General features: G+C 46.8%; 1 protein-coding gene across 3 annotated transcripts in view; it reads right to left on the reverse strand.

Moving 5' to 3' along the window:
• cers3a (ceramide synthase 3a) overlaps positions 1-22,307 on the reverse strand; it is a 111,387-nt gene that overhangs the window by 12,786 nt on the left and 76,294 nt on the right. For all 3 annotated transcript variants that reach the window (XM_038813957.1, XM_038813956.1, XM_038813958.1), the window contains exons 9-10: positions 14,645-14,751; positions 11,464-11,617 (exon numbers count right to left, since the gene is read on the reverse strand). In XM_038813957.1, the coding sequence (XP_038669885.1) occupies positions 11,464-11,617; positions 14,645-14,751 (261 nt within the window). The remainder of the gene's footprint in view (positions 1-11,463; positions 11,618-14,644; positions 14,752-22,307) is intronic.

The following is a 22,307-nucleotide window of genomic DNA, read 5'->3' on the forward strand; positions in this document are numbered from 1 at the left end:
ATCGTAATGTGTTATCATCCCTGTGGTTATGGGAGGGAGTGCTTTATTGACACCCCTATCTCGTTTATAACGAAGATGAGTGGAGCCATGGCAGGGTGATGGGTGGATGGTCGGGGTGGAGCTGGATGATAGAGTTGGTTCAGCCCTCACTGAAATTGAGGATAGTCCCCCAGTTAGAGGGAACCGTATCAGGTTTTTATTTTTGTTTGTTTTTTCTGTTATTTAGAATTTAAGAATCCCTGCCTTCCTCCTTTAATAGCCTGGGCAAACTACATATGTAGAGATAACAGGGTTCCTTCTGACTCTTCCTTGAGGTTGTAGTTTTTCCTTTGGTCCTCTCTTTTTTCTCTTTTGAGAGGTTGGTATGAGAAAATTTGGGGATCACGTGTTGCGAGCATGGGAGCGGCTGCATTTCCGCAAGCTCTGCATCTGTTAATCTTTCAATCTTTATTGTTATCTGTGTGCACACCTCCTTTATGGCTCTTTCCAATTCACAGGGCTTTACCACGTACCGAGATTTGTTGGCCAAAGTTTCAGCATCTTTCAGTCAAGGCAATATGCCTTAACCTTCATGGTGGTTGGAGGAAGTTGGGATGGGGCCTAGTTTTTGGCAGCACAGCTGCCTTGGAGAGGTTTCCCATCTTGACGATCCGGTGCACACTGACAGATGCTTCTATCTGATAATCTTGGTTCCGAGGTGCAGGATGTTAAAGCCCAATTATAAAAGAGTTGTGAGTTATCCTGATGAAGGTGGTGGCAGCACACAAGGAGGTTCTTGTGCAGGCCCACTTCTTCATGGTTGAGTCCCTGTTGCATGGCCTTTCGCCAGCCTGGAAAGATCGGGTGAGGATTAACGGGAACCAGAGGGGAACCTGGTCATGCCTGGAGTCTCTGGTGAGGTGGTGGAGAGGTTCCTAGCTGAGTTTGGGCACAGGCTGCCATGTTTAATCCTATCTCCAAGGCCTGGGGCTGGGTTGGTCATCCAACCTCTTGGTCTGTGTGATCCTGATCTTGTTGTCAGTCAAGGTGGGTTGGGGTCACCCGTGCAGGCCGCATCGTTCCCCCGTTTCCTCCCCCCACCCCCCTCATCTGGAGCATAGGTAGTTGACGGTATCTAGCTATGTCTAATGATTGTATCAAGCCAGTTATAATGTCCTATTCCCCTCTGAATTTATGCACATACAGCAGCAATTTTTTCTTTGCCTATGGTGAAATACCATTTTTGTATTTTGTTGCATTGTTTGCTAAAATGTAAAACATTAATAATCCTATTTTAAAAATGTAATAAAAAGTCCTGTCAGACTCTGTTGCCATGTTTTGTACTGTGATTTAACTCAACCTACAGCTCTTGCTTCTTTGAAAATAAACTTTTGAAAATCGAGAAAGATTTTTGGACCTACTACCCTCCACTGATTAACATGCACTTTGTGCTGTTCTGTCAGTTGCTATAGCCATTGTGAATGCTTGGATGGGTTGCAAAAGCTTATGGTGGCTTCTACTCAGCAGCTGGCCCCTTGATTGAAGAATGATTGACAGTTTCAGCGGGCCACGTAACAGTATGCCTTTGATGCAAAACATGAACCATTCTATACAAATGGTTCTCGGCCTGCTCACTTCACAAACCAAATGGGTCACACTTCCAGCATTGTCTCTACCTTTGGGTAGCTCAGCCTTGGATGGGGTTTTTTGTTTCTTTACAAACCTAATAGGCAATTAAAGGATTACAATTTATTTTACATTGGAGTAGGTTTTTTTCTTTCCATTAGCAATGATAGTGTTTGATTTGACGGTTTTATTAGATTGTTAGAGGTTCAAATGTTTCTAATTAATTTGCAATAATTCCCATTGTTATTGCATGGTTCCAGAGGGCTTTACATACTGGATGCGGAGCGAGTGGCTATGCAGGTTACGTGAAGGACACGGATGTTTCACGGGGTGGGATGGTGACATGAGGGGGCATGCTTGATCTGATGGGTTAGGAGAGTAGATGGGGAGTGAATTTAGGATTAGCGGGTCTTTAAACAATTTTGGGAGCTGGGCTTCTCTGTTGGATGACCGAGACGGGCCTTCTAACTAGTCCACCTCTGCACCCACAATTTTCCCGTATTTCACTCTGGCTCAAAAAATGCACGTGAACCTCTGTGAATGACAAGAATCCCGAGCCAAAGTCACTTCTGGGTCGGGTGTGCATTTCGGAAGGTGCAAATGTGTGGGGGTTGGTTTTCCTGAGCCCAAGCATAACTCTGGGCCACAGGAACACATCAGTTCTGGTACGTTGACTAAAGGTTTATTTGTGCTCCTCATTAGTGAACTTATGTCACAACATGTACTATAAATGCCCTCAAAGTAGTCAACATGATCCTTTAGTTCAACAAACCCCTCCGAGGATTTGTCCTGCAGACTATCACCACATCATGTTCATAACCTTATTGACTCATTTGTATACTTTCCACTTCACTGGGAGCTGTTTGTACATGTTATCTTATATCTTAAAAGCTCACAGCTGAACATGGCTTTGAAAAGAACACAAGCACTCCTGAATAAATTGATGAAACATGAACCACTCTATACAATTATGGTGTGATTGTACCTCAAACTTCTCACTTCACAAACCAGATGGGTCACACTTCCAGAACCCTCTCTTCCTTTGGTTAGCACAACTGCTTCACAGCTCCAGGGTCCCAGGTTCAATTCCCGGCTTGGGTCACTTGTGCAGAGTCTGCACATTCTCCCCGTGTGTGCGTGGGTTTCCTCCGGGTGCTCCGGTTTCCTCCCACAGTCCAAAGATGTGCAGGTTAGGTAGATTGGCCATGCTAAATTGCCCTTAGATGTCCAAAATTGCCCTTAGTATTGGGTGAGGTTACTGGGTTATGGGGATAGGCTGGAGGTGTGGGCTTGGGTAGGGTGCTCTTTCCAAGAGCGGATGCAAACTCGATGGGCCGAATGGCCTCCTTCTGCACTGTAAATTCTATCGCTTCCACCTCACTTAAAATACTTAATGCGCATAAGCTCAAACCCAACACCAATTTGCTCAAAGTCTCAGCCCTCCTCCCTTCCTCAATCTAAGGGAGGACTGAGCTAACCCTATAATCCAACTCTCCCCCACCATCCACCCCACCCTGGCTACATTCTTCTTCCTTATAAATGAGATAAGGAGTGGCAAAAAGCACTCCCCTTCCATCACTCAAGGATTTTAACATGACAAAAACGAGTAAAACGCCAGATTTCACATAATCGACTCTTATGATTTTTGCTGGAACAGGACACTCGCCCTCGTGCTCTCATCTCACACGGCCTTGCAGGAGAAAAGACAACTCTGAATAATCAACAACATAATCACAAGGGAGTAACATCCAGGATTGCAGAAGAATGCCACGATATTTATGCCATCTATGTTGCTCGAGAAGACCAACGCAAAACATGATCTGCCCCTGTCCTCCTCAGGATCCTTCAAGGATTCCAATGAATGAAGCACCTTCACTTCCACCATGCCGCCATCCAACCCGTTGTGGGATGACTCAATCCGCTCAGCCACCTCCAACCCGTTGTGATGAGCATTAAGGATACGATGATATTTGGCCAGTGGTTGGGGTGTTAACGTTCGGATACGTTGTGCTTCTTCGACTCGAATGCACCCAGCCTCCAAATCAAGATTATTAAAGCATGGTTGCCAATCGGGAACTTGTCTTCCACCTCACGCCAGGGGCCAGGCCGTCAGGATAAATGACGTGCCAAGCAGCAGAATCTCAATGTCTCGAAGGTGGTCCTTACCAGGGAAAGTGCTCTTCTGAGCACAAGGACTCTCTCTCATGCACTTCCACCATTCTCCCAAGGATACCTCAAATCTTCAAAGTGAGTTCTAAGGACGTACACTGCAAAGCCAAGACCTTCATCCAGAACAATATTCTTAATGGCGGCCATCATCCGGATGGACACAGCACTGACGTGGCGAAGGCCTGCTCACCAGCAACAACGCCACTGCAAGCTGGGCCCCACCCCAGCCCACTCCATCGCCAGGGGATTCTCTGCAATTTACCTCAGCTCCTCTTTGTAAAACACCAATCAGAATCCTCCAGGAACATAGCAGTATATCCCAAGAAAAAACAGATATGAAACATGCACCAGGATAAAATAAAGTATTACAAGATAAGCAGAACCAGGGCTCCTGACAAACGCAGCCATTCCTGTGCTCACATGACATGACCCCCCCACCCCCCCCAGATCTCAATTTTGTTACCTAATTAGCGCCACCATTCCGCTTACAAAGCTTTTACTGATAATCCGCCTTTTAAAGACATTTGAATTCCCTTTTCTGTCTGCCATGAATCTATTCCAGTATTGACTCTTTACATGCCTTTTCCTTTTCTCATTGCTCCTCTGTACAGATTATAGTCAGTCTGATCCTCCCTCGTCATATACCACCTTCTTTTGCCTTGGCCTACTTGTGACAATAATCTTAGAATAATAGTATTTATAGTGCAGAAGGAGGCCATTCGGCCCATCAAGTCTGCACCGGCCCTTGGAAAGAACAAAGAAAAGTACAGCACAGGATCAGGCCCTTCGGCCCTCCAAGCCCGTGCCGACCATGCTGCACGTCTAAACTAAAATCTTCTACACTTCCAGGGTCATAGAACATAGAACAGTACAGCACAGAACAGGCCCTTCGGCCCTCGATGTTGTGCCGAGCCATGATCACCCTATTCAAACCCACGTAACCACCCTATACCCGTAACCCAATAACCCCCCCTTAACCTTACTTTATTAGGACACTACGGGCACTTTAGCATGGCCAATCCACCTAACCCGCACATCTTTGGACTGTGGGAGGAAACCGGAGCACCCGGAGGAAACCCACGCACACACGGGGAGGACGTGCAGACTCCGCACAGACAGTGACCCAGCCGGGAATCGAACCTGGGACCCTGGAGCTGTGAAGCATTTATGCTAACCACCATGCTACCATGCTGCCCACGACAGCATGTATCCCTCTATTCCCATCCTATTCATGCATTTGCCAAGATGCCCCTTAAATGTCACTATCATCCCTGCTTCCACCACCTCCTCTGGCAGCGAGTCCCAGGCACCCACTACCCTCTGTGTAAAAAGCTTACCTCGCACATCTCCTCTAAACCTTGCCCCTCGCACCTTAAACCTATGCCCCCTAGTAGTTGACCCCTCTACCCTGGGAAAAAATCTCTGACTATCCACTCTGTCTATGCCCCTCATAATTTTGTCGACCTCTATCAGGTCGCCCCTCAACCTCCTTTGTTCCAGTGAGAACAAACAAAGTTTACTCAAAATCTCCTCATGGCTAATGCCCTCCACACCAGGCAACATCCTGGTAAATCTCTTCTGCACCCTCTCTAAAGCCTCCACATCCTTCTGGGAGTGTGGCGACCAGAATTGAACACTATACTCCAAGTGTGGCCTAACGAAGATTCTATACAGCTGCAACATGATTTGCCAATTTTTATACTCAATGCCCCTGCCAATGAAGGTAAGCAAGCCGTATGCCTTCTTGACTACCTTCTTCACCTGTGTTGCCCCTTTCAGTGACCGTGGACCTGTACACCTAGATCTCTCTGACTTTCAATACTCTTTAGAATTCTACCATTCACTGTATATTCTCTACCTGCATTAGACCTTCCAAAATGCATTACCTCACATTTGTCCAGATTAAACTCCATCTGCCATCTCTCCGCCCAAGTCTCCAAACGATCTAAATCCTGCTGTATCCTCTGACAGTCCTCATCGCTATCTGCAATTCCACCTACCTTTGTGTCGTCTGTAAACTTACTAATCAGACCAGTTACATTTTTCTCCAAATCATTTATATATACTACGAACAGCAAAGGTCCCAGCACTGATCCCTGCGGAACACCACTAGTCACAGCCCTCCAATTAGAAAAGCACCCTTCCATTACTACTCTCTGCCTTCTATGACCTAGCCAGTTCCTTATCCACCTTGCCAGCTCACCCCTGATCCCTTTTGACTTCACCTTTTGTGCCAGTCTACCATGACGGACCTTGTCAAAAGCCTTACTGAAGTCAACATCCACTGCCCTACCTACATCAATCACCTTTGTGACCTCTTCGAAAAATTCTTATTAAGTTAGTGAGGCACGGCCTCCCCTTTACAAAACCATGCTGCCTCTCACTAATATGTCAATTTGCTTCCAAATGGGAGTAGATCCTGTCTCAAATAATTCTCTCCAGTAATTTCCCTACCACTGATGTAAGGCTCACCGGCCTGTAGTTCCCTGGATTATCTTTGCTACCCTTCTTAAACAAAGGAACAACATTGGCTATTCTCGAGCAACATAGATGGCATAAACATTGACATCACCTGAAGACAGTGAGGATGCAAAGATTTCTGTCAAGACCTCAGTAATTTCCTCTCTAGCCTCCTTCAGTATTCTGAGGTAGATCTCATCAGGCCCTGGGGACTTATCTACCGTAATATTTTTCAAGACGCCCAACACCTCGTCTTTTTGGATCTCAATGCGACCCAGGCTATCTACACACCCTTCTCCAGACTCAACATCCACCAATTCCTTCTCTTTGGAGAATACTGATGCAAAGTATTAATTTAGTACCTCACCCATTTCCTCTGGCTCCACACATAGATTTCCTTGCCTATCCTTTAGTGGGCCAACCCTTTCCCTGGCTACCCTCTTGCTTTTTATGTACGTGTAAATCCTTGGGATTTTCCTTAACCATATTTGCCAATGACTTTTCATGACCCTCTTCTAGCCCTCCTGACTTCTTGCCTAAGTTCCTTCCTACTTTCCTTATATTCCACACAGGCTTTGTCTGTTTCCAGCCTTCTAGCCCTGACAAATGCCTCCTTTTTCGTTTTGATGAGGCCTACAATATCTCTCATTATCCAAGGTTCCCGAAATTGGCCGTATTTATCCTTCTTCCGCACAGGAAGATGCCAGTCCTGAATTCCCTTCAACTGACATTTGAAAGCCTCTCACATGTCACATGTTGATTTACCCTCAAACATTCGCCCCCAATCTAGGTTCTTCAGTTCCCGCCTAATATTGTTATAATTAGCCTTCCCCCAATTTATCACATTCACCCTAGGACCACTCTTATCCTTGTCCACCAGCACTTTAAAACTTACTGAATTGTGGTCACTGTTCCTGAAATGCTCCCCTACTGAAACATCTACCACCTGGCCGGGCTTGGAAAGAGCACCCGACTTCAGCCCACACCTGCACCCTATCCCCGTAACCCAGTAACCCCACCGAACCTTTTTGGGCAGAGGTAGATTGGCTATATTAAATTGCCCTTCGTGTCCAAAAAGGTTCGGTGGGGTTACTGGGTAACGGGGATAGATTCGGTTTAAGTGGGGTGCTCTTTCCAAGGGCCAGTGCAGACTCGATGGGTCAAATGGCCTTCTTCTTCACAGCAAATTCGATGATTCCATGATCATGGCCAATCCATCTAACCTGCACATCTTTGGACTGTTGGGAGGAAACCTAAACACCCGGAGGAAACCCACGCAGACACGAGGAGAATGTGCAGACTCCGCACAGACAGTAACCCAAGCCGGGAATCGAACCTGGGACCCTGGAGCTGTGGAGCAACTGCGTTAACCACTCTGCTACTGTGCTGCCTTTGACATCAGGGAGCTCTGACTATGGTTTCTCTCCTTGCCCCCCCATGTGGAAATTTAAGTAGACTACCTGAACCATCTACTCTGATTGAATGGAGAGGGGAGAGCTTTATTGTCCGGATGCAAAAGTGGAAATTTGTCTTTGGCTTCACCTCCAGTATAATTATAATCATACATTCATTAGTTAAAAACAGGGATACTTCATGTATACCTACATTCATACATTTGTGCAAATGTTACACACATCCATACCATACAAACACATAACACTCTACCATGAAAACACTTACTGCAGTTAAAATAAATGAAAACAACAGGCAAAATTCACATTATGTTATTTAGTCAGCTTATGAGACTGGGAACAAAATACCTCTTGAACAGATTTTTCCTGGCAATAAAAGCCACTTTCATAAATTGCCACCTGCTCAAACTCCAAAAAAACTTCAACAAAGCAAATAGTTTAACAATTTAATTGAAACCAAACAACCAATACACAGTGATGAAGTGAAGCACAGGGTCAGCAACACAGCCTCACCCCTAGAGATATGTTTAGCCCAGGTTTCCCCTTGTCCTTCACTATAACGTATCTACTAATTACGATACTACGATCACTATTACTGGAACACTCTCCCACGGTAGCTTGTTCCATTCGACTCACATTGGAGTACTTAATGTCTCCCATTATCACTTCTCTATAACTCTTTCATTGTCGCTGGGTCAAAACCTGGAACTCACCCTACCTGCACCGCACGGGCCACTGCAATTCAAGAAGGTGGCTCACCATCACCTTCTCAAGGGCAATTAGGGGTGGGCAACAAATGCTGACCTAGCCCCAGTGACACACACTTCCCATCAAAGAATAAACTGCTCCTCTCAGTAATTTGCCTGAAAATGTCCCTCTTGCACCTTCCCAATATTTGGTGGCCTATTGGACAGTAACCTGGTGTTGTAAGGCTTCTTTCTGTAAACATTGAGTCCAGTAATAGCTGCTTAATTGTCACTTAACAATTTGTGTTGCCCTATTATGTATTTTCTTTTATTCACTTTTCTTCCCATGTACTTAATGATCTGTTGAGCTGCTCGCAGAAAAATACTAATCACTGTACCTCGGTACCCGTGACAATAAACAAATCCAATTCAATCTTAATGGGTTTCATGTGCAGGACATTCACATGGAGCAATGAGGTGATAAACTGTTAAGACAAAGGACCAGCACTAGAGGGGAGCACTAATTCTATAATAAAAATCATTAATTATCATGTAGACAGCAGAAGGGGTGAATAAACAGTTTGCTCTCTAACTGAACACCAGTCAGAGTGTCTCACTTTGCATGCTGCCAGTGGCTGTAATATTACAAAGTGTGGCTCAGGTGGTAGCAATCTCATCTCGGAGTTTGAAGGTTAAGGGTTCAAGGATCACGCCACAGATTTGAGCACATAAACTAGGCTGACACTTGAGTGCAGTTCTGATGGAGTGCTGCACCGTCAGAGGAACAGTACTGAGGGAGTGCTGCACTGTCAGAGGGTTAGTACTGAGGGAGTGCTACACTGACACAGGGTCAGTATTGAGGGAGTGCTGCACTGTCAGAAAGTCAGTACTGTGGGAGCGCTGCACTGTCACAGCGTCAATACTGAGGGAGTGCTGCACTGTCAGAAAGTCAGTACTGAGGGAGTGCTGCACTGTCAGAGGGTCAATACTGAGGGAGTGCTGCACTGTCAGAGGGTCAGTACTGTGGGAGCGCTGCACTGTCACAGGGTCAATACTGAGGGAGTGCTGCACTGTCAGAGGGTCAGTACTAAGGGAGTGCTGCACTGTCAGAGGGTCAATACTGAGGGAGTGCTGCACTGTCAGAGCGTCAGTACTGTGGGAGCGCTGCACTGTCACAGCGTCAATACTGAGGGAGTGCTGCACTGTCAGAAAGTCAGTACTGAGGGAGTGCTGCACTGTCACAGGGTCAATACTGAGGGAGTGCTGCACTGTCAGAGAGTCAGTACTAAGGGAGTGCTGTACTGTCAGAGGGTCAGTACTGAGGGAGTGCTGCACTGTCAGAGGGTCAATACTGAGGGAGTGCTGCACTGTCAGAGCGTCAGTACTGTGGGAGCGCTGCACTGTCACAGCGTCAATACTGAGGGAGTGCTGCACTGTCAGAAAGTCAGTACTGAGGGAGTGCTGCACTGTCACAGGGTCAATACTGAGGGAGTGCTGCACTGTCAGAGAGTCAGTACTAAGGTAGTGCTGTACTGTCAGAGGGTCAGTACTGAGGGAGTGCTGCACTGTCAGAGGGTCAGTACTAAGGGAGTGCTGTAATGTCAGAGGGTCAATACTGAGGGAGTGCTGCACTGTCAGAGGGTCAGTACTGAGGGAGTGCTGCACTGTCAGAGGGTCAGTACTGAGGGAGAGCTGCACTGTCACAGGGTCAATACTGAGGGAGTGCTGCACTGTCAGAGAGTCAGTACTAAGGGAGTGCTGTAATGTCAGAGGTCAGTACTGAGGGAGTGCTGTACTGTCAGAGAGTCAGTACTGAGGGAGTGCTGCACTGTCAGAGGGTCAGTACTGAGGAGATGCTGCATTGTCAGAGAGTCAGTACTGAGGGAGTGCTGAACTGCCTTATCGGTTCAGATTGAGATGAAAGATTGCATAGCAACATTGGAAGCTGTCCTGGCCAACATTTCTCTCTTAACTAATCCTTAACGTTAACTAATGTTAACGTGCAGGTTCAGTCGGCAGTTAAGAAGGCAAATGCAATGTTAACATTCATGTCGAGAGGGCTAGAATACAAGACCAGGGATGTACTTCTGAGGATGTATGAGGCTCTGGTCAGACCCCATTTGGAGTATTGTGAGTAGTTTTGGGCCCCGTATCTCAGGAAGGATGTGCTGGCCTTGGAAAGGGTCCAGAGGAGGTTCACAAGAATGATGCCTGAAATGAAGAGCTTGTCATATGAGGAATGGTTGAGGACTCTGGGTCTGTAGTCGTCGGAGTTTAGAAGAATGAGGGGGGATCTTATTGAAACTTGCAGGATACTGCGAGGCCTGGATAGAGTGGACGTGGAGAGGATGTTTCCACTTGTAGGAAAAACTAGAACCAGAGGACACCATCTCAGGCTAAAGGGACGATCCTTTAAAACAGAGATGAAGAGGAATTTCTTCAGCCAGAGGGTGGTGACTCTGTGGAACCATTGCCGCAGAAGGCTGTGGAGGCCAAAGCACTGAGTGTCTTTAAGACACAGATAGATAGGTTCTTGATCAATAAGGGGATCAGGGGTTATGGGGAGAAGGCAGGAGAATGGGGTTGAGAAAATATCAGCCATGATTGAATGGCGGAGCTGATGCGATGGGCCAAGTGGCCTAATTCTTCTCCTATGTCTTATGGTCTTATAACCACAAATACAAATTACTTTTATTTGCTGTTAGTTTTACACAATGTGTACAAATACATTTACTATATTTTTTAACGTGATTGAATTATTTAAAAAGCTTATTGAAATTCCACTGGACACCAGTTAGTTCTCCCCTTCTCAGTGCACCGAGCCAGTGAAAGGGAGCGTCAATCTCAGAATTAGTGCCAACTCAGACACCAAAGTGATCGATTCCTACTCTGCTGAGGAGCAGAGTCAACCAGCGATGGAGTCGAACAGGGAATAAACAAATGCTCCCCACAGTGAACAAGGAGAAAATTATTTCAACCATTCATATAAACCCAATTTCTATGCAGGGTAAATAGAATGACCCAGTGTCAGTGCCAGTCCCTGTGTGTGTGTGTGTGTGTGCTGCATGGTTTACAGACAATTCCACTACCCGTCACATTGGACATTTCTCTGCTGACAGGGAACAACTTACCTTACTGGAGAAGAATTTTGCGACCATTTGGAAGATGAGGTACGCCCAGAAAATATGGAGCAGCTGAAGGACAACGAGCATGGCATTGAAGAAATAATATCCAAAGAATGGAGGGTAGTGATGTATTGGATAGACCCAGGTACAGTGGATGATCCTGTCAACAAGAATATAGGTTACAATGTTAAAGGCAGATGTACTCAGTGGCCATTGAAACAAATAATTATAATCACCACTTGACACTGAACTTTTGGGATATTCGAAAGAGCATTCATGTTAAAACATGGAGGGAATTTAAGGTCGTTCACCGGGCCCACATGACGGTGGCTCGGATGAGCAAATTCTTTGGGATAGAGGACAAATGCGGTAGGTGCACGGGAAGACCAGCGAACCACGTTCACATGTTTTGGGCATGCCCTAAGCTTAGGGGGTACTGGGAGGGATTTGCGGGCATCATGTCCCGGGTGCTAAAAACAAGGGTGGCGATGGGTCCAGGGGTGGCAATTTTTGGGGTTTCGGAAGACCCGGGAGTCCAGGGGGAGAAAGAGGCCGATGTTTTGGCCTTTGCTTCCCTGATAGCCCGGCGACGAATACTATTGGCGTGGAGGGGCTCAAAGCCCCTGAAGACTGAGTTGTGGCTTGCGGCCATGTCGAGTTTCCTGGGTATGGAAAAAATTAAGTTCGCCTTGAGGGGATCTGTACAGGGGTTCGCCCGGAGGTGGCAACCATTTATTGACTTTTTTACGGGAGAGTGAGCGTCGGGGGGGGGGGGGGGGGGGGGGGGGGGTGGAAGTGTAGAGGGGAAAATATGGTGGGTAGTACCGGTGGGAGGGGAGCGGGCTTGTGCAGTATGTTACAATTGAGGTATTGAATGTAAGTGGATGTTTGCACATTTTTGCCTTTTTTGCTTTCTTTCTGATGATGTCTGTAACTGTTTACAAAGCCAAAAACTACCTCAATAAAAATTTTTATTAAAAAAAAGAAATCAATCTAAAGGGTTGACAGTACAAGTAGCTGTGAATATTCCGCATCCAAAGTGTGTGGTGTGGCTGGTGTCCTGACGCCTACCAGAGTTGCCAAGGGTGAGTATGCAAGACGAGTCAGCCCATTGCACACTGCTTCCAAAGTACACTCAGGTAAATAAGAAGCAGCTGCTGTTGTTAATGTCCAGGCCTATGCAAGTCCGAAACGTTGCAATGTGGGATGTGCCAGAATTGTTCAGTACCTTACCTCTCAGCTGATGTCTGGGGTGGCTGTGCACGGGATGAAGTGGGTGGGGGGGGGAGTTGTTGTATTGTTACTAAGTCAACTAAAGAAGGTACAATGATGTCAAGCTACAAACAAGAAATCCATTTTGTACAAGGAAATAAAATGTTAAAAATGAAAAAAAAATCATGGAGGGAAAACACCCCTAGAGAAGAGGCATATTTATAAACAGCAGTGAAATGGCAAATATTCTGAGCTGCAGGAGTTTCCAGCAAATTACTGAAATGAGGCCCTGCCGGAAAGATCAGCAAGGCCTCCGCGTGCTTGGGCTAGGCTTATGCTCACCCTGTTCTCCTGGCCTCAGCCTATGCTCATCCTGCTGCCCTGGCTTCTGGCTAGGCCTATGTTCACCCTACTCCCCTGGCCTCGGCCTATGCTCACTCTGCTCCCCTGTTCCTGGGTGAGACCTATACTCACCCTACCCCCCTGGCCTCGGGTTGGGCCTGTGCTCCCCCTGCTCCCGTATCCTCAGGCTAGGCCTATGTTCACCCAGCTCCCCTGTCCTTGGTCTAGGCCTACATTCACCCTGCTCCCCTGTCCTCAGGCTAGGCCTATGTTTACCCTGCTCCCCTGTCCTCGGTCTAGGCTTACATTCATCCTGCTCCCCTGTCCTCAGGATAGGCCTACGTTTACCCTGCTCCCCTGTCCTCAGGTTAAGCCTATGTTTACCCTGCTCCCCTGACCTTGGTCTAGGCCTACATTCACCCTGCTTCCCTGTCCTCAGGCTAGGCCTATGTTTACCCTGCTCCCCTGTCCTCGGTCTAGGCTTACATTCATCCTGCTCCCCTGTCCTCAGGATAGGCCTACGTTTACCCTGCTCCCCTGTCCTCAGGTTAAGCCTATGTTTACCCTGCTCCCCTGTCCTTGGTCTAGGCCTACATTCACCCTGCTTCCCTGTCCTCAGGATAGGCCTATGTTTACCCTGCTCCCCTGTCCTCAGGCCAGGCCTATGTTTACCCTGCTCCCCTGTCCTCAGGCCAGGCCTATGTTTACCCTGCTCCCCTGTCCTCAGGCCAGGCCTATGTTTACCCTGCTCCCCTATCCTCAGGTTAGGCCTATGTTTGCCTTGCTCCCTGTCCTTGGGCTAGGCCGATATTCACCCTGCTCCCCTGTCCTTGGAATAGACCTATGTTCACCCTGCTCTCCTGACTTTGGACTAGGCTTATTTTCACCCTGCTCCCCTGTCCCTGGGCTCGGCCTATGTTCACCCTGCTCCCCTGTCTACAGGAACACGTAAAGGTTTCTGTGGCCCTGAAATTTGGCAGAAATTGGGAGGGATGAGGTGGAGGTTAAGTCAAGGCAGTCACTCTGGCCCTGCTCCCGTTCTGCCTTTTCCACCGATTAGGCTGCTCAAACTGGTCCAGTTTTAAATACACACATCAAATCTGATATCATCAAACCTCAATCTGACACCCGAAAGGGGAGGTTCCAGTGGTGGTTTCTCCAACAGGTCAGAACCATTTGCAAAGGCCAGCTTGGCAGAAACACCCAGTGGGTGAATTATAACAATCACTTTAATTTTTCTGACACTGTGAGGATCAGTGCTCATAAGACAATCAGACGTAGGAGAAGAAGTCAGTCATTCTGCCCATCGAGTTTGCTCCGTCATTCAATGAGATGATGACAGATCTGGAAGGATATTCCTCAACTCCACTTTCCCACCTTATCCCCATAACCCTCGATTCCCTTCCTGATTAATAATCTGTTTATCTCAGCCTTGAACATACTTAACGACCCAGCTCTCTACAGTCACCGTCCCTTTAACTTGAAGCTGACTTGATTGATTTCAAGTGAATTTCTGTTGAGCTGTGTCCAGTGAATTATTGGACAGAGAGCAGGAAGACAGTGCCATCCAGTTACTCGAAACTATCTCCTTACTGATGGTGCAAAGGAGGAAGGGATTTGCAGAGATACTGACCAGAAAGGGAAGATGACGAGCCTGGTGATTATAAATACTGCAGCAAAGACGATGAACAGCGAGTTACAGATGGATTTCCAGCCAGCGTAATTAAGCATCTTGGCAAACTGTCAGGGAACGAGAGGGTTGAACGTAAATGACTTTACAGCCAAACAAAATGAAATGGCCAGAGTTTCATGCTTCATTCATCATGTCAGATAATTAAATAAATAATGAACAACTCATAATAGGAGTTTATTCCAGTGTGCAAGTGCAAGGGGTTGGATTATGAGGAGAGGTTGAGTAGGACTGGGACTGTACTCGTTGGAATTTAGAAGGATGAGGGGGGGATCTTATAGAAACATTTAAAATTATGAAGGGAATAGATAGGATAGATGCGGGCAGGTTGTTTCCACTGGCGGGTGACAGCAGAGAACTAGGGGGCATAGCCTCAAAATAAGGGAAGTAGATTTAGAACTGAGTTTAGGAGGAACTTCTTCACCCAAAGGGTTGTGAATCTATGGAATTCCTTGCCCAGTGAAGCAGTTGAGGCTCCTTCATTACATGTTTTTAAGGTAAAGATAGATAGTTTTTTGAAGAATAAAGGGATTAAGGGTTATGGTGTTCGGGCCGGAAAGTGGAGCTGAGTCCACAAAAGATCAGCCATGATCTCATTGAATGGCGGAGCAGCCTCGAGGGGCCAGATGGCCTACTCCTGCTCCTAGTTCTTATGTTCTTATTATGTTCACTGGCAAATCTGAAGATGGCAGCAATCGTTTAAGCTGCTGTTTAAACCGTACACAGTGTGAACCTTCACCCAGCCTGTAGAACCGCTAACTGGCATGCTCAGAGGTCATGAAACTGAAACCTGGCTTCCCATAGTTACAGGGTGGCAGGGGCTCCTTCGAAGGGCATCGGTTTGGACTTTTGCTCTTCTCTCTTTCACTGCCAGTTATCCTACCCCTGGGAAAGCCCGTGTAACAGGACTTCACTTCAAATCAGGCTCTCAACTGCACTGACAGAGTCCAATTTAAGCAGGTAAAGAAACACTTTGCCACTCTATTGCAGGACAAGCTGACATTCAGCGTTATTTTGATAACCATGGGCTTCTGCACCGCCAGTTGCCTCCTCAACATGTCATTTTTTAAACTCCCCTCCCCTGATGCTCCCCATCAATCACAGGGAGAGGTGGGGTATTATATTGAGGCCATTACCTGTCTCCCACCCACCGTGGCGTGTGTGTGGGGGAGGAGGTTACATTGAGGCCATTACCGGCACAGTTGCACTTGAACCTGCTCATTGATGGCAGCTTTCATTTGTGATTTCTGGTTGTTGTTATTCTAACTGCACTGCCTGCTTAACTGAGGAAATTACAGGCTTCAATCTTTCTATTGACTACAAGTACAACCAGTAAAATGTCAGCCATCAGTCCTGCACATCTGGTTCATATCAACACCATAAATATTCAGCCACAAAACAGAAAATTTCAATCTGACCTCAATGAGGATAAGTTAAAAAAATCCCTATAAAACACAAGAAGCAATTTCATTTACCTGAAATTCTGGGGTCTTTTTGCACCCAATTTGAGGAAGTGTAACTGCATGTGATTTGCGGGATTGGTTCGTGGCCTCAGGGTTATAATGAACCAGGCTGAGTGCAGGGTCTGGCAAGCAGGTGTGGAAAGTTTGAGTGCGGTATAGTTATGTGTGCAATACATCTGGGATTCTTGCATCCTTTACCTGGGTGTTTGCTATAGGCTCCAATTGTGTGTGTCTCTGGGTTCAAATAAACGGGAAATTCTACACCCGGCATTTCAATTGTAAATCCGCTACACTCCACATTCTGATTGTCCACAACCCTGTTAACGTCAACAATGCAACTGCTCCTGGCTAACAGCTACAACTTTCTTCCATTCACTAGCCCCAGCAATCTAACAGCAGGTGGCCCCTCATCGAGTGAGGGCACATGTTGGGCTTTAACTGGACACCAATTGAGGGCACAGGGTGTGTGTTAGTTCAGAGCTGCTGTTGAGTAAAGAGTCAAGAGATCTGCTTCTTTCCCAAACACCTTTATTTTTCATTGAACACAGTCCAGACAAAACTCTATCACCACACCACGTGCCACCTGCAACCCCTTTACAGATCAGTGTCAATTATTGGATACTTAACACCAATTTGATATGTAATTGGAATGTCTCTTGACCCATTCCTAACAGATGGGCTGCAACCAGACACCGAGTGAGGGCACGTGATGGGCTGTAACCGGACACCAATTGAGGGCACAGAGTGGGCTGTAGCAGAAACGGAGTGAGGGCACGGGATTTGAGGAGGAATGTCCATTGTAATCATTCCACTTCTCACAAATGCGCGACAAATGCAGTTCTCTGGGGTTGACTTCACCGAGATCTATTCAGTGCGTCCAATTACATGTAATTAATTTAAAGCGCTCCTCCTGTAAGGTGCTCAATAGGCTGTGTGATGCCAACTAACAAAGCTCTGGGAATGTGGTTACAGAACTAACAGTGATATGGCATGACAAACACCAATTTAAAAGTTTAAAATGAACTACGCACAGAATAATATACAGTACACAGGCATCCCTGATGTTAATGGTTCTGTGTGTACAGGTAGGAATCAAACAAGCACACTAACCCAAGCCATTATTCATTCCAAAATGAGTACCAAAGAAGAATCATATTGGACTCAAAGTGTTAACTTGCTTTTTACACAGATACAGCCAGGCTTGTTGAGCTTTTCCAGTATTTTCTGTTTTCATTTCAGGTTCCCAGCATCTGCAGTATTGTGCTTTTCTTATTAATTTAGTCTTGGATGATGCTGAGCCTAGTTAATAAACATCATCACCAGGTGCAACTAGTGTGAGGAAGGCAGGCAGGGGGTTTGGATCTTCTGAACCTGATGTATTATTACTGGGCGGCGAATGTGGAGAAGGTACAGAGCTGGGTCAGAGGGGTTGACTCCCAATGGGTCAGAATGGAGGCGAGTGTAGGGAGTCGAGATTGAAGGTGCTAGTAACAGCGCTGCTCTCGATGGCCCCGGGGAGATACTCCAGGAGTCCGGTAGTAATAGCTTTGTTGAGAATTTGGAGGCACTTCGGGTTGAGGGCAGGGTTAAGGGAAATGCCGATTCGGGGGAACCATAGATTTAAGCCAGGGAAGTGGGATGGAAATTTTCGGAGATGGGAGGAGAAAGGAATTAGGACACTACAAGATTAGTTTCTTGGGGGTCGGTTTGCAGGATTGAAGGATCTGGGAGCAAAGTATGGGCTGGTGCACGGGGAAATACTAGATACATGCAGGTTCGAGACTTTGCCAGAAAAGAGATACAGAGCTTCTCAGTAGAGCCGGCTTCCACATTGCTGGAGGAGGTGCTGACGACAGGGGGACTGGAGAAGGGGGTAGTATCGGCGGTTTACGGAGCTATTTTGGAAGAGGAGAAGGCGCCGCTGGAAGGGATCAAGGTAAAGTGGGGGGAAGAGTTGGGAGAGGGTATGGAGGAGCAGTTCTGATGTGAGGTGCTCCGGAGGGTGAACACCTTCGACTGTGAGGTTGGGGCTGATACAGCTGATGGTGGTGTATAGAGCACACTTAGAAGGCCGAGGATGAGCCGGCTCTTTGAGGGGGTCGAGGATGTGTGTGAACATTGCGGGGAAGGCCCTGCAAACCACATTCATATGTTTTAGTCCTGTCCAAAGCTGGAGGTTTACTGGAAGGAGGTTTTTAGGGTAATCTCTAAAGTGGTGCACGGGAAACTGGACCCGGGCCCTCGGGAGGCCATATTCGGGGTGTCGGACCAGACGGGGTTGGAAACGAGTGTGGAGACAGATGTTGCAGCCTTCACCTCGTGATCACCTGATATGGAACCTGTTAGGGTGGAGATCAACATTTCCACCATGTGCCCTGGAGTGGGGACCTGCTGGAACTCTTGATGCTTGAGAAGGTTAAGAAGGTTAAATTTGAATTGAGGGGAAGGATGGAGGGGTTCTACAATCAATTCATGGGCGTTATTCATTATGCACTTTTGAGAATTGGATTGCATCAAACATTGGGGGGGGGGGGGGGGGGGGGGAACTGTGTGTGTTAATGGTGACTTTGCGTGATTCCTGGTTCCTTTTTGTCATTTGTTTATGTTACCATGCGGGCTAATGTTTGGGGGTTTGGTGGGAGGCTGGGATCGTTGTTATTGATATGGGGATTGACATTACATTCGTTACTGATTATTGTTCATTGTTGGGTGTAAATTTGGGAAAAAATGCGAAAAAGGAGAATAAAAATATTTTAAAAAAATAAACACCAGCAGCATTTCCCTCATCTGCGTTTCTCCAACCAGAAGTCTTTTTAGTATTCATTTACGGGATGTGGGTATCGCTGGCTAGGTTAGCATTTATTGCCCATACCTAATTGCCCTTTAGATGGTGGTGGTGATGAGCTGCCTTACTGAACCGCTGCAGTCCATGTAGTGTAGAAACACCCACAGTGCTGTTGGGGGGGGGGGAGGGAATTCAGGATTGTAACCCAGCAACAGTGAAGGACCGGCGACTTGGAGGGGAACTTGCAGGTGAGTGTTCCCCATGTGTCTGCTGCGCTTGTCCTTCTGAGTGGTAGTGGTCACAGGGATTGTAGGTGCTGTTGCAGGAGTCTTGATGAGTTGCGATGGTGCATCTTGTAGATGGTACACACGGCTGCCACTATACATCAGTGTTGGAGGGAGCCGGTGTTTAATTTGATGGATGGGGTACCAATCAAGCAGGTTGTGTTGTCCTGGATGGTGTCAAACCTCTGGAGCTGTATTCATCCAGGCAAGGGCAGTAAGGAGGTGAATTACCCGCCACAGAATTCTCAACTCTTTCCTGCTCTTGTAGCCACAGTATTTATATGGCTAATTCAGTTCAGTTTCTACTCAATGATAACCCAGTGTATTGATAGTGGGGGATTCAATGTTGAGGAGCAAGGGTGAAATTCTCCTTTGTTGGCGATGGTCACTGCCTGGCATTTGTGTAGCGCGAATGTTACTTACCATTCGTCAGTCCAAGCCTGGATATTGTGCAGATCGTGCTGCATTTGGCCATGAACTGCTTCATAGAATCATAGAATTTATAGTGCAGAAGGAGGCCATTCAGCCATCGAGTCCACATGTACCCTTGGAAAGAGCACCCTATTAGCCCACACTTCCACCCTATCCCTGTAACCCAGCAATCTGACCTAACCTTTATGGACACTAAGGGCAATTTAGGATGGCCAATCCACCTAACCTGGACATCTTTGGACTGTGGGAGGAAACCGGAGCACCTGGAGGAAACCCACGCAGACATGGGGAGAATGTGCAAACTCCACACAGACAGTCACCCTCGGACAGAATTATACTCGGGACCCTGGAGCTGTGAGGCAGCAGTGCTCAGCACTGTGGTACTGTGCTGCAATGTCTGAGGAGTCATGAATGGTACTGAACATCAGTAAACATCACCCGTTCTGACCTTGTGTTGGAAGGAAGGTCATTGATGAAGCAGCTGAAATGGTTGGGTCTAGGACACTACCCTGAGGAACTCCTGCAATTATTCACAGCGCCAGGGTCACAGGTTCGATTCCCGACTTGGATCACTGTCTGTGTGGAGTCTGCACATTCTCCCCACAGATTCCCACTGACTGTAGTTTTGCTAGGGCTCCAGAATGCCATACTCGGTTAAATGCTGCCTTGATAGAACAAAGAACAAAGAAAATTACAGCACAGGAACAGGCCCTTCGGCCCTCCCAGCCTGCGCTGATCCAGATCCCTTATCTAAACCTGTCGCCTATTTTCCAACGATCGACTTCCCTCTGTTCCCTGCCCGTTCATATATCTGCCTTGATGCATCTTAAATAATGCTATCGTACCCGCCTCTAACACCTCCGCTGGCAAAGCATTCCAGGCACCCACCACCCTCTGCATAAAAAACTTTCCACGCACATCACCCTTAAACTTTCCCCCTCTCAACTTGAAATCGTGACCCCTTGTAATTGACACCCCCAATCTTGCAAAAAGCTTGTTGCTATCCACCCTGTCCATACCTCTCAATTTTGTAGACCTCAATTAGGTCCCCTCTCAACCTCCGTCTTTCCAACAAAAACAATCCTAATCTACTCAACCTTTCTTCATAGCTAGCACCCTCCATACCAGGCAACATCCTGGTGAACCTCCTCTGCACCCTCTCTAAAGCATCCACATCCTTCTGGTAATGTGGCGACCAGAACTGCACGCAGTATTCCAAATGTGGCCGAACCAAAGTCCTATACAACTGTAACATGACCTGCCGACTCTTGTACTCAATACCACGTCCGATGAAGGCAAGCATGCTGTATGCCTTCTTGACCACTCTATCGACCTGCGTTGCCACCTTCAGGGTACAATGGACCTGAACTCCCAGATCTCTCTGTATATCAATTTTCCCCAGGACTCTTCCATTGACCGTATAGTACGCTCTTGAATTAGACCTTCCAAAATGCATCACCTCGCATTTGCCTGGATTGAGCTCTATCTGCCATTTCTCTGCCCAACTCTTCAATCTACCTATATTTTGCTGTATTCTCTGACAGTCCTCTTCGCTATCTGCAACTCCCGCAAACTTAGTATCATCTGCAAACTTGCTAATCAGACCACCTATACCTTCGTCCAGATAATTTATGTATATCACAAACAACAGTGGTCCGAGCACGGATCCCTGTGGAACACCACTAGTCACCCTTCTCCATTTTGAGACACTCCCTTCCACCACTACTCTCTGTCTCCTGTTGCCCAGCCAGTTCTTTATCCATCTAGCTAGTACACCCTGAACCCCATACGACTTCACTTTTTCCATCAACCTGCCATGGGAAATTTTATCAAACGCCGTACTGAAGTCCATGTATATGACATCTACAGACTTTCCCTCATCAATTAACTTTGTCACTTCCTCAAAGAAATCTATTAGGTTTGTAAGACATGACCCTCCCTGCACAAACCATGCTGCCTATCACTGATAAGTCTATTTTGTTCCAAATGTGAATACCACTGACATCACTGACTCTCCTGAATTCCACTGACATTGCCTACCACTGACATCAAGCTCACAGGTCTATAATTCCCTGGATTATCCCTGCTACCCTTCTTAAACAAAGGGACAACATTAGCAATTCTCCAGTCCTCCGGGACCGCATCCGTGCTCAAGGATGCTGTAAAGATATCTGTTAAGATCCCATCCAGACCTGGGGACTTGTCCACCTTAATGCCTTTTAGAATACCCAAAACTTCCCCTTCCTTATGCCGACTTGACCTAGAATATTTAAACATCCATCTCTAGCCTCAACATTCGTCATGTCCCTCTCCTTGGTGAATACCGATGCAAAGTACTCATTAAGAATCTCACCCATTTCCTCGCACAAATTCCCTCTTTTGTCTTTGAGTGGGCCAATCCTTTCTCTAGTTACCCTCTTGCTCCTTATATACGAATAAAAGGCTTTGGGATTTTCCTTAACCCTGTTAGCCAAAGATATTTCATGACCCCTTTTAGCCCTCTTTATTGCGCTTTTGAGATTTGTCCTACTTTCCCGATATTCCTCCAAAGCTTCATCAGTTTTAAGTCACCTAGATCTTATGTATGCTTCCTTTTTCATCTTAGCTAGTTTCACAATTCCACCCGTCATCCATGGTTCCCT

This window comes from Scyliorhinus canicula, chromosome 12, assembly GCF_902713615.1.
Source record: "Scyliorhinus canicula chromosome 12, sScyCan1.1, whole genome shotgun sequence".
Classification (NCBI taxonomy): domain Eukaryota; kingdom Metazoa; phylum Chordata; class Chondrichthyes; order Carcharhiniformes; family Scyliorhinidae; genus Scyliorhinus; species Scyliorhinus canicula.